Consider the following 16332-nt stretch of genomic DNA (forward strand, 5'->3'; position numbering starts at 1 on the left):
AAATACCAAACAAACTAGTAATCCTCATCTGTTTCATAAAAGTGTATCGGGATGATGAAATAAACTAACGAGTGTGAAGAAAAAAAAAAAAAAACACCTCTGCGTTTCATAAAGTCTCAGAAACGATTGATAGTAGCAGCGGTTGGCCGAGGAATAAAAGTGTCGTAAAAAGCGACCGCAGGGCGTTAAGGCTGTGAAAGTAATTTGACCCTCGGAGGTTCCCGTAGTCTAGCTCCTGGCTGTGCGTCCCACGTGCTGCTTCCGGTCCTACCCTGAAGCACGATTCCCGGCAGGATCTGGGACGGGTGGTGATTGTCATCGTTGTAGGTTTTTTTTGTTTTTTCTTTAAAACTGCCCGCCGCGGAGCTCGTCAGCAGCCAAAATGTCCAGCAGAAACAACAACAAACTGCCCAGCAACCTGCCGCAGTTACAGAACCTGATCAAGCGGGACCCGCCGGCCTACGTGGAGGAGGTGGGAGTGCGCCGCGGCGACGCTGGAGGCCGAGGCGCGCCTGGTTGAAACACGCGTGGGGTTGGGGGGGGCGTGCCGTGGAGTTGGGGTCCCTGGCTGGCCGCGTGTGCTCCTGAAAGGGACACGCCTTCAGGCTCGTTGTCCACCTCTTGGAAATCTGTCCCTTCGGATTTTTCTACCTGCTCTGTAGACCTCGCTGCCACGGACCTTTAAATACCTCATTTTGCTTTAGAGAGACAGATGGCGCGCTTCCAACCTCCAACTTCCTGTAGGTTTCTCTGCCTTTTCAGAAACTCCTAACTTGAATTAACTGGTAACACTTCATGTGTCATTTCTCAGGATGCTTTCACCCTACGTCTGTTTGCCCCGAGAGAGCCCGCGCTCTGCGGTAGGTTGTGTTGGGAAGGAGGTGACATTCTCAAGTATAAGGGATAGACACAGGAGCTTAGTATCGTTTGTTAAATCAGGATTCAGTCGTATCGGAAGCTGCCATGACCTGGATATCAGAATTTGCTTCGGAAAAAGATGAGGTTAAAAACTAAGGTTAGGTTCAGATTGCGAGGGACTTTGTATACTGATTTCATACAAATTGTGAACCTTGAGGGTGTTTGAGCCGAGGAGCGACAAATTGAAAGTGGTGATTTTGATACTATATTAATTTGGCAGATGTGTTCTTCAGGCACCCATTGTCTGCGGGGCGTTAATGAGACATCTGCTAGGCATCTGCTGCCATTGTTGGTGCTTCTTCCTCACTAGATTGTAATTTGTTCAATGGCTAACCCAATTACTCATCTTTTGCTCTTCTCATTTTTCTCCTCCCCCAACTTTTCACTTAGAAATATTTAATTGAATGCTTTTTGCCAAATAGCAGTTTCAGTGGTTTAGGTCACCAATATATATAGAAAGCCTTTCCAAGGAAAATAAAGAGTAAGAAACAAATTCAAGAAATTTAAGTAACAGGTGAGACGCTCAGATGTGTAAAGGACAACCATTGATGAAGTAATAGCTGTAGCTGTACAGTGCTGTATTTAAGAACATTGTTTTCAGAGCTAACTAATCCTGACCCTGCTGTTGAGCAATTGTGTTGCTTGGGAGCATTAATCACTGAGCCTTTTTAATATGTAAGAAAGACATAATTCTTCAGAGAATTGCTCTTTCATTCACTTGGTGAAGGCATATGCAAATCCACACATACTGGTATTATACTTACTGTGTGTCAGTATAATTCTAGGCACTGGGGATACAATGATAAATAAGACAGATATGAGAGCCTTCTTCTCTTGGACTTATGTTCTAGATGGCAGACATAGAGTAGTAAGGATTCTGAAGGAAGTAAAGTTGTGTATGAATATGCCTTGATAGTGGTGGCTGGGCTGGGGTGGGATTGGGGAAGAAGTGGGACAAGTATCTGGCCGGAAGCACACTGAGTTCTGGGGTACTCTTCTCACTCTTGTCAATGGCAGTAGGGAGTCAAGAGAGATAGGGTCTTATCTGAAGCATGTAGAGGCTGCATGCAGGTCTCTATCTTAAGTCCTATTCTTGGAGAAAGCTGAAGGCCTACCAGTTTTGTTGGGGAATCAAGAGTTAGTATGTTTTTTAACCATGTTAAGTTTGAAATGTCTGGTAGACATCCAAACAGATATATCAGACAATTAATTGGATATATGGATTTGGAGTTCACTAATCATTTAGGGCTTGCAATATTAAGAAATATTCATTCTCATAGTGTCTGTCTCTTGCTCTCTCACTCTCTTCGTTCACGCACACACTCAAAGCTGTGGTCTATGGGTGAAGAGTAGATACATGGAACTAATTGATGTCTGGTGTTTCAACATTGTTAGGTTGTTGTTAGGATTAAACATAATTAAATGAGAATGGACACAGTGAGCTTGGCATATAGCAAGTGATGAACAAATGGAAGCTATTATCATTATTTCTGTGTGTCTATTGCTTTTGGCTGTTAATACATCCTATCTATAACTCCAGGATAAAATCTTAATCGGTATTTAAAAGAAGGAGGGAATTTTGACTGGAGTGCTTCATGTACATAAGAAATACATAATTTACATTTTCTGACATGGTGTTTTTCTGCTGATATAAGTGCTCTGTATGCGCAGACAATGTAATAGGGGTCATTTGGATAGTAAATGTCAGAATAGGGCCAGAACCTGAGTTTTTGCCTCTTGGCTTCACTCTTTACACCACACCACCTACATTTCTAATGATAAAGGAAGGGATCTTTGGATTACCTGTGATGTACATAAAGTTTTCAACACTTATTTTGAAAATGCAGGTAAGGAGTTTCTACATACTTTTGCCACATTTTCTCCATATCACTATCAAAGACTTAAATAATTTTTCATTCTGTACTGAGCAAGTCATATAATAAAAGGTGACTAACTTAAATTTTATTTTTCTACAGTTTCTACAGCAGTATAATCACTACAAATCCAATGTGGAGATTTTCAGATTACAACCAAATAAACCCAGCAAAGAACTGGCAGAGCTGGTGATGTTTATGGCACAGGTAAGAAGATAATTTCTGTGTAAAACCAAGACCAGTTATTACACATAGTTTGCAGGATATTTTTCCAGTAATACCCAACCTTATTCCATTCAGGAATGAAAGCTTCATTTAAAAGAATTTTCCCCTTTTTAAAAAAAAAAAAAAAATTGTTTTTATTATTTTTTAAATTTTTACTTTATTAAATATTTATTTTTATTGATTTCAGAGAGGAAGGGCTGAGGTAGAGAGAGAAAAATATCAATGATCAGAGAAAATCATTGATCAGCTGCCTCCCACACACCCACACTGGGATCAATCCCACAACCTGGGCATGTGCCCTGACCGGAAATCGAATGGTGATCTTCTGGTTCATAGGTCGAGGCTCAACCATTGAGCTACCACGGCCAGGCAATTTTCCCTCTTGGCAAATTTATTTTCTCTGTGTGGTGAGTTGGAAGATTTTGCTAGAGCTTTTCACAAACCCATCCAGAACAAAACTTTCAGACTATTTGTTTTCTTCAAAATCATTATAAAATCAGATTCTAAATCATGTCACACATATTTTAATAAGACTAAGGAAATATGAAAGGAGTTGGAGAAATTTACATGTAGAAGAAAAGGATATGATTTGGAACCATCTACCTCTATGAAATAGCCTTTATTCCCCTTTTGCAGAATTTTGCAGAAAATCTGAAATATATGCACATGAATTATAGGAGAGAAAGACAGACTTCAGAAGAGTCTTTGTTTTGTTACAGATTGGTCACTGCTACCCAGAACATTTAAGTAACTTTCCTCAAGAGGTGAAAGATCTTCTTTCCTACAATCACACTGTCTTGGATCCAGATCTTCGAATGGTAGAGCCAGTATTTGGATTGATAACTTGTGCTGTTTTGTGTGTATTCTTATAATATGTGTGTAAATGAAAATAGCCTCTCAGCTAAAATCTTTTTAAATTGTATAACAAAATGTGTCACCCCTTCCTTAAAATCCTTCTGTGGCTTATTTATACTTAGAACTAGAGGCCCGATGCACGAAATTCGTGCAAGGGCTTTGGCCCCGACCCCCGCCTGCTGCCACCACCACCACCACCACCACCATGGCCGGGGGGCCTCTGCCTCAGCCCCCGCCTGCTGTGGCTTTGGAAGGAAGGAAGGAAGGAAGGACATCCAGAAGGACGTCCAGTCTAATTAGCATATTATGCTTTTATTATTATAGATAAAACTCAAACGTATTATCGTAGCCTGTAAGTTCTTACATGATCTGCTTCCTGCTTGTATGTGCGTGCATGCGTGTGTGTGTGTGTGTGTGTGTGTGTGTGTGTGTGTGTGTCTATAATCTCATTGTCTCTTCAGTTATATTCTTTCTGATCTTTCAGCATGCTAACCCTCCCAGGATGTTCTTTTCCCTCTTGAATAGGTGATTCCTTCTAGTCATTCAAATCTCATATGTCTGAAGAACTTTAATTTCAACTTATGGTTTGTGAAATGCTTAATTTAACAAATTTATCCATTAAATAGCCAGTTTGAACATTTAAATATTGTTACTCTAGTGGTTGACATTGGGTCCTGGCCAAGATCCCCTTTATCAAGCCAGTGCATCCATTTCCCCTACCTAATGGCCCTCAGCTGCCTGTTCTCTGGAGCATTGTTGTCAGCTAAATGGGAGACCTAGTACCTGAGAGGTTGACCTTGCAGCTCACAGCTGGTACCTGACCAACCCAGTGGTATAAAACCTTGACCCTGTCCCTCAAGGTGGGTCCCACTCTCTGTTGCAGTTTGTACTCCAGGGCTTGTGATCTGACTAGAGCTAGTCTCAGCCAGGGACACATCCTTGCTCAGCTTTTCTCTGCCTTATTTTGCTGCCTTACTTCCCTTCTAGACAAACCACTGTGATGAATCGGGCTCTACTTCTAGGGAACTCAACGTTAGGCATTTTAAAATTGTATACATCAGCTTTCCAAACTCCTTTACAGCAAGTAGAACTTACATAAATATTATGATCACAAAACATTGATATCTTATACAAAAATTTATAAAAATGTTAAGTCCATATATTTAACTCTGTTTATACTTCTCTAAGATTTTATTAATTTGATTAGGCCCAAACAGAAAAGATTGTCATTTCAGACAAACCAGGGTTGCAGGTTTAGGGTTGTCAACTGGTTAACCCTTAGGGTTATAGGACCTGACAGCACAGCCCAGGAGGCTTCAAACTCCAACCATTAAGTCAGAAGCCTTTTACTTATGTCATGGAGCTTTTCAAGTTCCTCTGGGTTGTACAGATTTGAGATTTTGAGCATGGAGACTCAGTGTCTTTCCAAGTAATTAGGTTTTCTTTCTTTAAGTTTTGTGTGGTACCAAACCAAACTGGTCTGCAAGCATCCTATATAATAAAAGGCTAATATGCAAATTGTCCCCTTGACCGGGAGTTCGACCAGGGGGTGGGGCCGGCCAGCCAACTGCCTGTGGCCCCTCCACCCCCCCACCCCCGCCCTCATTGGGGTGGGCCGGCTGGACTCCACCCATGCACGAATTCGTGCACCAGGCCTCTAGTTATTAAATAAACAAATGTGTGTGTATGTTTCTTTATAGTATTTTATGATGATTAGTAGGTTTTTAAAACACTAATTAAAATTTCTCTTTGCTAGGAAAGAAGGGATTGAATCTGTAATTAGCATTTCTTTTTAGAAGAATCATTTAGAACATACTGATGGATCCTCTTTTTTATTTTTTTTAATGTATTTTTATTGATTTCAGAGAAGAAGGGAGAGGGAGAGAGAGCTGAAAACATCAATGATGAAAGAGAATCATTGATTGGCTGCCTCCTGCACACCCCCCACTGGGGATGGAGCCTGAAACCTGGGCATAAGCCCTTGACTGGAATCGAACCTGGGACCTCCAATCCGCCGGCCAACACTCTATCCACTGAGCCAAACCAGCCAGGACGATCCTCTTTTTAATTGGCTATTGTGATGGCCACCTTCACACTGTCACCACCTGTCGGGTGGGAGCTTCTTCTTTCAGCAATACCCATGATGTTTTTAAAGCATCCTTGCATTCTGGCAGAAATAGTTCCAAACCCTTTCTTACTGTTTGTCCTGCCTCGAGACTTATAGTCAGCTATTCTCCAAGGATTATTTGTTCCATCGAATGGAGAAGAGAATTAGAGGAAAAATTTTGAGTGATAAGCGTACTCATAAAAGTTGGTGGTAAGCAAGAGTACTACAACTTGTTGTAGTACTAACAATACTTCAAAAAGAATGCCTTGTAAGGTCACAAATTCAGATTGATTATTCCAGTTTAGTGTATTATGTTATTATTGTTAACCCACCTTTCTTATCTTTGTGGATTCATTGATTACTGGGGTTTTGTCAGATGCTGACCTCCCTGTGTAAAGTAGCCACAATGTATAAATTATATCACCTTGTTTTACTTCCTTTGTGACATTTATTATCTGAGATACTCCTGTTTATGTGCTTACTTGCTTGTCTGTCCTCTCTTTGCTATACTCCCCAGTGTGTAAGGCCCATGAGGGCAGAGACTCTGTTCTGATGCCTGATTAAGAGGCTCTTTTGTGATATACATGCTTCATTTTCTTAACTTAATCATTATCTTATAGTATATTTTCTTTTCCTTCCTGAGACATTTTGCAAAGCTTTGATCTTGCTGAGAAATAAGAATCTCATCAATCCATCAAGTTTACTAGAACTCTTCTTTGAACTTCTGCGTTGCCATGATAAGCTTCTGCGAAAGGTAAAGAGCAAAATTGCTTTTTTCATATATCTCATTTTCCCTTGTAGTAACATAAAACTTGTAGAGTGAAGTTTTGATGCTTCACATTATTGGATATAGTTAAGAATAATTTTAATAGGAAAAAAATCGACCATTTTTTGCTGCAATATGGTGGTAATAGTTAAATATTTATTGAATGCTTACTTTTTGCCAGGTACCATTCTCAGAGCTTTTAAATATTTATTTGTTTACTCGTTTAATGATATAGGATTTAGTAGTAGTAGTATTTTACAGATGAAAAGGTTGAGGTAGAGTAACATGCCCAGAGTCACACAGATTCTGAGTGGTGGGGCAAGAATATAAACCCAGGCAGTCTGGCTCAGAACCCAAGTCCTTTTCGCTGCACTGTACTGACTAACTAAATCAGAGCATGGACTGGACACTCATAGCTATAACTGCCCCAACCTCAGCCCCCAAGAAACTAGTAACTTTTTTTGTTATTACTGTTTTCCTATGACTTTGAATTTGCTTATATAAAATCAGAAGCTGAAGGTTTATAAAAGAAATTTAAGCAAAAAAAATTTAAGTTCACATTTTCAAAGTGTTTAGAGACTGCCACCATTTGATTTTAGCAATTGTACTTCTTGGTCTAACTTGTGGGATAAAAGTTGTTTATAGGAACATGTTTTGGGCACCAGTGATACATGTATTGCCAATATGATCTTGCATGAAGTTAGGGGCTCAGAAAATGGAGCAACTTTTCTTTTTTTAAAATAGCAATTTATGGAGATATAATTCATACACAATTTATCCATTTAAATGTACAATTCAGTGGTTTTTAGTATACTCACAGAGTTTGCAAGTATCACAACAATCAATTTTAGAACATTTTTATCACCCTCAAAAGAAATCCCATTCCCATTAGCAATCATTCCCCATCTTCCCATCTCTCCCAATCCCTAGGCAGCCACCCATCTATTTTTGGTCATTATAAATTTGCCTACTCTGGATATTTCATATAAACGGACTCATACAGTATATAGCTTTTTGTGTCCGGCTTCTTAGCATAAAGTTTTCAAGGTTTATCCATGTTGTAGCATATATCAGTATTTCTTCATTCTTTTTTGTTGCCAAATACTATTCCATTGTATGATTATACCACATTCATAGGTTATTGGACATTTGGGTTGTTTTCACTTTTTGACTATTTCAGAGTGGAATTATTGGGTTATATGGTAACTCCATAATTAACCTTTTCAGGGCAGTTTTCCTTTTGCATTTTAGCTGCTGCTTTTTATTTTGTTTTTGGTCTTTTTGTGATAAAATGTAAAGTAGATAATATTAAATCCTCTTGTACATTTGTACTTATCTCCAAATTAAGCAAAGTTTGAAATGTTGGTTAATATTTGTATATATGTTTTTGTTTCTTTTCCTCAGACTTTATACACGCACATTGTGACTGATATCAAGAATATAAATGCAAAACACAAGAACAATAAAGTGAATGTAGTAAGTATCCTTTTGTTTTCCATGTTGCAGCATTGTACCATCAGTATATTAAAGCTTCTTTCTCCTCTTTTTCTTTAGGTGTTGCAGAATTTCATGTACACCATTCTAAGAGACAGCAATGCAACTGCAGCTAAGATATCCTTGGATGTGATGATTGAACTCTACAGAAGAAACATCTGGTAATATATATGTATTTGTCGCTTGAGAAATAGAATCTTTGGTTTATTTGTAATTACTACAGAGCACATGCACAATTATTTTTCTTGATCTTGAGTAAGAATGGAAGTAAAAATGCAGAGGCATCAACACTGGATACCATTTGTTGAGCACATACACCTTATATTACATTGTTCTCCCTTCAAAACAAAGTAATGCAGCTTGTCTGGAATTATTCACATTTGATAGGTATTGACGCTAAAGTTCATAGAGTTTAAGTTTAGTAACTAATAAAGGGAAGAGCTAAAATTCAAGCCCAGATTTGTCTTGACTCTGAAATCTGTGCTCTTTCTACTTTGCCACTCTGGCAGTTTTCAAGTCAATTTATCCTATTTTTGTAAAATGTCATGTTTTATGAACTTTGGTTTGTTGGTATAGTGCCGCCAACTCATGTCTTTTGCTTTTCTTATTTATTTATTTATTTATTTACGTACTATAAAAGTAGTAATATTCATTGCAACAGAAAATTTGAAGAAGCCAGAAAAGTTTTTTTTTATTATTATTATTGATTTTTTACAGAGAGGAAGGGAGAAGGATGGAGAGTTAGAAACATCGATGAGAGAGAAACATCGATTAGCTGTCTCCTGCACACCTCCTACTGGGGATGTGCCCAAAACCAAGGTACATGCCCTTGACCGGAATCGAACCCAGGACCCCTCAGTCCGCAGGCTGACGCTCCATCCACTGAGCCAAACCAGTCAGGCCAGAAAAGTCTTTTTAAAATATTATTGATAGTCTCACCACCCAGAGACAATCACTGTTAATAATTTATAATTCCTCCTGTCTTTAGCATGAATTTTTACTGTTAGAATGTTGCTATATTAATAGATTTTTATTTGTTTCACTTCTCTTCAATAGGCTCCTATACCATTAAAATTTTCCGAAGGGCATCTTTTTGTTTTTTGGGGGGTTTTTTAGAGAGGAAAGGGAAGAGAGACAAGCATCGATTTGTTCCACTTTTTATGCTTTCATTAGTTGATTCTTGTATGTCAAACTCAAAGGCTAACACGGGCCAAGTAAACAAGGTTTAAGTTTATGTGGGCTGCAAACAAACAAAAGCTTCAATTTTCATAGAAATGTAGGTTGATTTCAATAGAAACATGCTGAATACAAAGGGCTGAAATAAATGAGTAATCGTTAACATAAAATAATAGAATATTTTAATAAAAATTAATATTTTTTTCTTGAACATTAACTTACCAGACATTGAGTAACTATACAAATTAATAAGCGTAATGCAAATAAACCTATTTTTCTTGTTTTCCGAAAGCGAAATATTTCCTGTTGCGCAAACCAATCAAGTCAGTCCAAGACTAATAACATGGCAGTTGGCTGCTAAAATATTTGCTGCTAGTATTAGTGGAGAAAAATGGTGCGTCTGTGCATAAGGCGCATAAGGGAAATGAATGCAATGCGATTATAGTAATCAGTCAGTAGCGAATGTTGTAGTTTGTTATTAATAATTATGTATGACAGGATATTGTAAAAATTAAGTTACGAAATTTTTATTAAACGTTTCTTACATGCCGTTATATTGGCTGGGCTGCCAAAATATGCATTGTGGGCTGCATGTGGCCCGTGGGCCACGAGTTTGACATGCTTGATGTATGTGCCCTGCCCAGGGATCCAACTCGCAATCTTGGTGTATCGGGATGACGCTCTAACCAACTGAGCTACCCAGCCAGGGCCATCAGTGCGTCTTAATGACTGCGTAATTTTCTGAAGTAAGACTGAGCTTAAATTTAATTAGTATTAAATTAAGTAATCAAACTGTGGTTGACCAGCAACTTATAACTTTTTAAAATTATTATATCTATGAATTCTAACATGTCAGAAATATTTATTATATTATTTATTTTGTGGCATTGTCTGTGCTGACAAATACAATAGAATGAAAACTTACTTTATAACATTCATTTGTCTTCCCCCAGGAATGATGCCAAAACTGTCAATGTGATAACAACTGCGTGTTTCTCTAAGGTCACCAAGGTGAGCACCTGTATGGCTGTGTGAAGGCACTGTCTGTGAGTGGTCTGCTTCTCCACAGAGAGTGACGGAGAATGGTATATGAGGAAGAGGGAGTCTGTAGTTTATTTTACTGGTGCTCTGTGTATACGCCATTTCCTGGTTCATCAACCTGTGCTTTAGAGGAGTCAAACAAAATTATCATGAAGGGTTTTCCCCCTTTTTATTGAATTTATTGGGATCACACTGGTTAATTATAATGGTTTCAGGTGCACAATTCTACATATCATGAGTGTTTTAAAATGCTGTGTATTAAACAATAGTTGATTTTATGTTTTTCCTATAATTGTTGACTATTTTATTGGGCTCAGACACAGCTGAAAGATATTTAAGGATATGTTTGACTTTCTATTAAAAGGACTGTAATGTCACTTATTTGTAGGGGGAAGTAGAAATTTTTTTTAATTGATTTTTTTTTATTTTTAGGGAGAGACACATTGATTTGTTGTTCCACATATTTATGCATTCATTGGTTGATTCTTGTATGTGCCCTGACCAAGAATCAAACCCACAACTGACAGGTATCAGGATGAGGCTCTAACCAACTGAGCCACCCAGCCATGGCATGGAAATTCTTGACAGTCTACTTGAAGGATAACTATGTAGAGCCTAGATGTTTTTATCTAAGATTTTTTTAATTATACATTTTTGGACAAGTAATGTTATAAAAGCTTGTTTTAATTGAGAAAATGAGCCCAAATCCCATTATTTTTAATTTTTTCTTTAGATCCTTTTGTGTACACTTATATAAAGAGTAGACAGAAGTATTTATTCTTTGTTGTAAGGTGGGATGAGTAATTTTTTGTTCTGATTGGTCTTTAGATATTAGTTGCTGCTTTAACATTCTTCCTTGGGAAAGATGAAGAGGAAAAGCAGGACAGTGACTCAGAATCAGAGGTTAGTTTAACCTTTTGCACTCGGATGTCGAGTGTGACTCGACACGGTTAGCATTAAATCCCGAGTAGAATAAAGGAATCGAGAAAAAAGCAAGCTAGTGCAAAGGGTTAACATAGATGCTTCTGAATTTTACAGCTTATGAGATTTCATTATTGCTCTCAGGGAAAATGGTAAAAATCCATGACTGCTTACGTTAGAAAGGAACTTAATGTTACCTTTATCCTTTATTGAGTTCTGCCATGAGGAGATTTTATAGTTTAGAGTTTGTCACTTAACTTCCGTAAGATTGGTTAAGTAACTAATAAAACTTAGATTCATTCACCCTTGTTATTAGTTCTAAAGCAGTTACTATACTTCACTATATAAACTTAGAATGAAAATTGCTGCCTATACATTTTTGAGGTGAGCATCGACATCATAGAACTTCAAAGTGGGGGAATGGAGAGGAATAATATCCTGGCATCTTTAAAAGGAAAAATCAAGATATATGATGTTATGAAATTTTATTAATTAAAAAGTACTTTTAATTAAATTTAAAAGGAGAAAAAATTTCACTTCCCATTTTAGCATTTTTATAAGAATACTGGAATCCTATATAATCCTATATAATAAAAGGCTAATATGCAAATTCTGCCGACTGGGAATTCGACTGCTTGCTATGATGTGCGCTGACCACCAGGGAGTGGCACAAAAGGAAAGAAGGAAGGGAAGGAGGGAGGGAGGGAGGGAGGGAGGAAGGGAGGGAGGAAGCCAGCCAGGCCTAGGGACCCTACTCGTGCGCGAGTTTCGTGCACCGGGCCTCTAGTATATAATAATATCTTGAAATTCATGTTATCTTATTAGTGTATGAGTAATACATTTTTATTGTAAAAAGTTTCAGATACTATAGATAAAATAGAAATTTGCTTGACCCTGTCTTATTTCCACTTCCCCATCCCTTCTTCACAGATAACCATTTTGTTTCACCTTGCAGTTACATATGTAGGTGTGTATATGATTGTCTTATATGCGCAGTAGGTTTTTATTTTTTAATTTTATTTTTTAATATTTTTTATTTATTTCAGAGAGGAAGGGAGATGGATAGAGAGATAGAAACATCAATGATGAGAGAGAATCATTGATCAGCTGCCTCTTATACACCTCACACTGGGGATTGAGCCTGCAATCCACGCATGTGCCCTGACCGAAAATCAAACCGTGACCTCCTGGTTCATAGGTTGATGTTCAACCACTGAGCTATGCCAGCCGGGCCACAGAAGGTTTTTAAAATATATGTAAATAATGCCAAACCAATTTGACTCAATGGATAGAGCGTCGGTCTGCGGACTGAAAGGTCCCAGGTTCGATTCCGGTCAAGGGCATGTACCTTGGTTGCGGGCACATCCCCAGTAGGGGGTGTGCAGGAGGCAGCTGGTCGATGTTTCTCTCTCATCGATGTTTCTAGCTCTCTGTCCCTCTCCCTTCCTCTCTGTAAAAAATTAATAAAATGTATTTAAAAAAAAAAATAAAATATATGTAAATAATATACATATTATTCTGCAGATTGCTTTCTTTGTGTCGATATATACTATGTACCAATGCATTTAGAGCTTATTCTGTTAGTTCTGTTAGTACATGTAAATCTACCCTATGCTTTTTTTTTTTTTAATTGTTGACATTATTACAGAGGTCCTCTATTTCCCCCTTCCCTTTGCCCCCACCTCCCCCCATCCCATACTGTCTGTGTCTGTGGGTTATGCATATATGTTCTTTGGCTAATCTCTTCACCTTCTTTCCAGTCTCCCCCACCTCCACCTCCACCTCCACCCCCTTCTCCTCTGGCCTTTATCAGTCTGTTCCATATATCCATTCCTCTGTTTCTATTTTGTTCCTCTCTGCCATATGCTTTTAACCTCCACATCATATTTCTGAATATGAATGTATTATAGTTTAAACATTTTCCTGTTCATAAATATTTGTTTCCAGTTCATTTTTCAAATTAGAGCAAAGTTGCAGTCTGTCAATATATTATACTTCAATAAAAATTAAAAGGAAAATAAAAATTAAAAGGAAAATTAAAAAAGAAGGATCTCTTATGCTTTGAGACAGCATAGAGGGACCTGGAGAGTATTATGCTAAGTAAAATAAGCTAAAGAAAGACAAGTATCACATGATCTCATATGTGGAATCTAATGAACAAAATCAACTGATGAACAAAATAGATCCAGAGACATAGAAGCATGGAACAGACTGATGAATCTCAGAGGGAAGGCAGGGGTGGGTGGGGAGAGATTAACCAAAAAATTTATATGCATAAACCATGGACACAGACAATAGTGTGATGAAGTCTGGGCAGGGGAGAGGTACGGGGGGTGGAGGAGGTCAATGGGGAAAAAGAGGGACATCTGTAATACTTTCAACAATAAAGATACATTTTTAAAATATTGATATTAAAAAAAAGAAAATACAAAGGTAAAAATCAGTGCTGCAGTCAAATTCTTTGTTTATGCCTGTTTGTGCACATGGGAAATATTTTTTATTGAATTTTAGAAATTCTGTTCATTTTTAATGGCTGTGTTCAAAGAGTGTAATAAGTACAAAGAAGTGGTTGAAAGGATTACTCTTAGCTTCTATGCAGACTTTCCTTATTTACAGTTTTACAAAGTAGGTTTTTATTTAGGATGAAGGACCAACAGCAAGAGACCTGCTAGTGCAATATGCCACAGGGAAGAAAAGCTCCAAGCACAAGAAAAGGTTGGAAAAGGCTATGAAAGTGCTCAAGGTGAGATTTGTACCTGGGAAATGAGGGTAGGAATCATTAGAATGTAGAAAAGGTTTTTAGCAAAAGCTTTTAAGAACTTGAAATAAAGCACATTTCTGAAAGACTTAGAAATGTGTAATGAGTTTTTAAGCACTAATTTGGGATGAATTTAATTTTCAGCTCTAGCAAAATCTGTGACTTGAATAAATTAGATTAAATTTACTTTTCACTTGTTCTGATTGAGATGACTTGTATTAGTATATCTTTGGTAGGCATATCATCTCAAGAGTACACGAATAAAGTACATTTTATATTTTGTAATGATTATTCTGAAAATCATTAATTTGGCCTTTATGTGGTTAATTTTTATATTGCCAAATTCCTTTAAGTTTTACCAGTGAATCTTAAAAGACAAAAACCATCTATACTCTTTTTATGAAAGATTTTTGTCTTCTTTTTAAATAGTGTGGTGGACTTGATGACAGCTTTTAGCACATTAGCACATTTAACCCCAAGGGCCTCATTACTGTAACTCAGAAGGTAAATGTTTTTCCTTTTCCTTTGTTTCAGAAACAAAAGAAGAAGAAAAAACCAGAGGTGTTTAACTTTTCAGCTATTCACTTGATTCATGATCCTCAAGGTACTATAATTATGACTTAACAATTTCTTGTATTGGCCTGATCTCTGCCTAGTTAGTTTCCTACCTTCAGAGTTACCTGGGAATATAAGATCTCTCCTCGGGGCTTAATATACAATCAGTAAATACTTAATTGTTACTAGTTGGTGGTAGCTGTTACTAGTTTATGTTCTGAAATAGTGATTCTCAGTCATAGCAAAATAAGAAAAACATGGAAGAACAGCTCTCTCTGAAATTTTTATTTTAACACAATAATGGTAGGACAGACATTATGCTTGACCAAATGAAAAATTGATGATCTTTTGTCCTTTTTAAAAAAAACTGATCTGTGGAAACCTAAAGTTTGAGAAACCATATTCTATAACACCAGTTCTCAAACTGGAATGCAAATTGGACTCACTTAGAGAATTTGTAAACTATACTGGTAGTTGGGTCCTATTATCCCCCACAGACTTGATTAGTTGGTATTGGGTGCAGTTGGACATTGAGGCTTTTATTTTATTTTTTTAATTAGTATTAATTTCATAGAGGAAGGGAGAAGGAGAGAGAGACAGAAACATCAGTGTTGAGAGAGAATCATTTATTGGTTGCCTCCTACACACCCCACACTGGGGATTGAGCCTGCAACCTGGGCATATGCCGTGACCAGGAATCAAACTGAGATCTCCTGGTTCATAGGTCAATGCTCAACCATTGAACCACACTGGCTGGGCAACATTGGGGCTTTTAAATGCTCTGTACAGTAGTGTTTGCTGGCTCCTCCTCTAGATCAGTGTTTCTCAAACTTGAAGGTGCATATAGAATCACCTGGGGACCCTGTTAAAGTGCAGATTGATTCAGTAGGTGTGGGTTGGGACCTGAGATTCTGTATTTCTAAGAAACTACCATGTGGACCAGCTGCTGGTGCTCTGTGGACCACATGTTGAGAAACTGAAGTTGAAGAACAACTGTTAAATGGAGCACCTATTAAACAGTCACTCAGCATGTTAATGCTAAAAACCTTGAGTGTCCTTAAGACATAACTTGGGGCATTATTGAAGCTGTATTGACCTGTGTGTGAATCTTTTCACCTTCTGTCATACTGCTATTTTTACCATCCTGGTTCAGCAGAGTGATTTCAGGTACAGCCATACCAGAGTCGCTGATCTAACTTTCTCTACATCTGTAAGATAATGTACAGACCATGGACCCATAATGTACTTTTCTGATACTTTCTTTTAGATTTTGCAGAAAAACTACTAAAGCAGCTAGAGAGCTCTAAGGAGAGGTTTGAAGTGAAGATGATGCTTATGAACCTCATTTCCAGATTGGTGGGAATTCACGAGGTTTGAATTACATTGTTTCTCTTGGTGGATATTGGAAATAGAATTATTCTTGCTAAAAAAAAAAAAAAAAAGCCTCTAAGGTAGAAGAGTGGCTTAATTTATACCCCCCAAAACATTTAAATTCATACAATTTAGAGAAGAATAAAACCTTTTACATTAAATTAGACTGCAAGAGCTCCGTGGTGATATAATGTATATATACGGTATATGGTATATACTAGGCGTCCTCAAACTTTTTAAACAGGGGGCCAGTTCACTGTCCCTCAGACCG

At 37.6% G+C, this 16332-nt stretch overlaps 1 protein-coding gene across 1 annotated transcript in view; it reads left to right on the top strand.

Annotated features, from left to right (window-relative positions):
- Nucleotides 1-256: 256 nt before the first annotated feature.
- SDAD1 (SDA1 domain containing 1) overlaps nucleotides 257-16332 on the top strand; it is a 30763-nt gene continuing 14687 nt past the window's right edge. Inside the window, exons 1-11 of the mRNA XM_079767260.1 lie at nucleotides 257-472; nucleotides 2895-2999; nucleotides 3737-3835; nucleotides 6623-6733; nucleotides 8150-8221; nucleotides 8300-8400; nucleotides 10369-10426; nucleotides 11285-11359; nucleotides 14019-14120; nucleotides 14670-14739; nucleotides 15958-16061. Of these exons, the coding sequence (XP_079623386.1) occupies nucleotides 383-472; nucleotides 2895-2999; nucleotides 3737-3835; nucleotides 6623-6733; nucleotides 8150-8221; nucleotides 8300-8400; nucleotides 10369-10426; nucleotides 11285-11359; nucleotides 14019-14120; nucleotides 14670-14739; nucleotides 15958-16061 (987 nt within the window). The 5' untranslated portion in view covers nucleotides 257-382. The remainder of the gene's footprint in view (nucleotides 473-2894; nucleotides 3000-3736; nucleotides 3836-6622; nucleotides 6734-8149; nucleotides 8222-8299; nucleotides 8401-10368; nucleotides 10427-11284; nucleotides 11360-14018; nucleotides 14121-14669; nucleotides 14740-15957; nucleotides 16062-16332) is intronic.

This window comes from Cnephaeus nilssonii (assembly GCF_951640355.1).
Source record: "Cnephaeus nilssonii genome assembly, chromosome: 1".
Lineage (NCBI taxonomy): Eukaryota > Metazoa > Chordata > Mammalia > Chiroptera > Vespertilionidae > Cnephaeus > Cnephaeus nilssonii.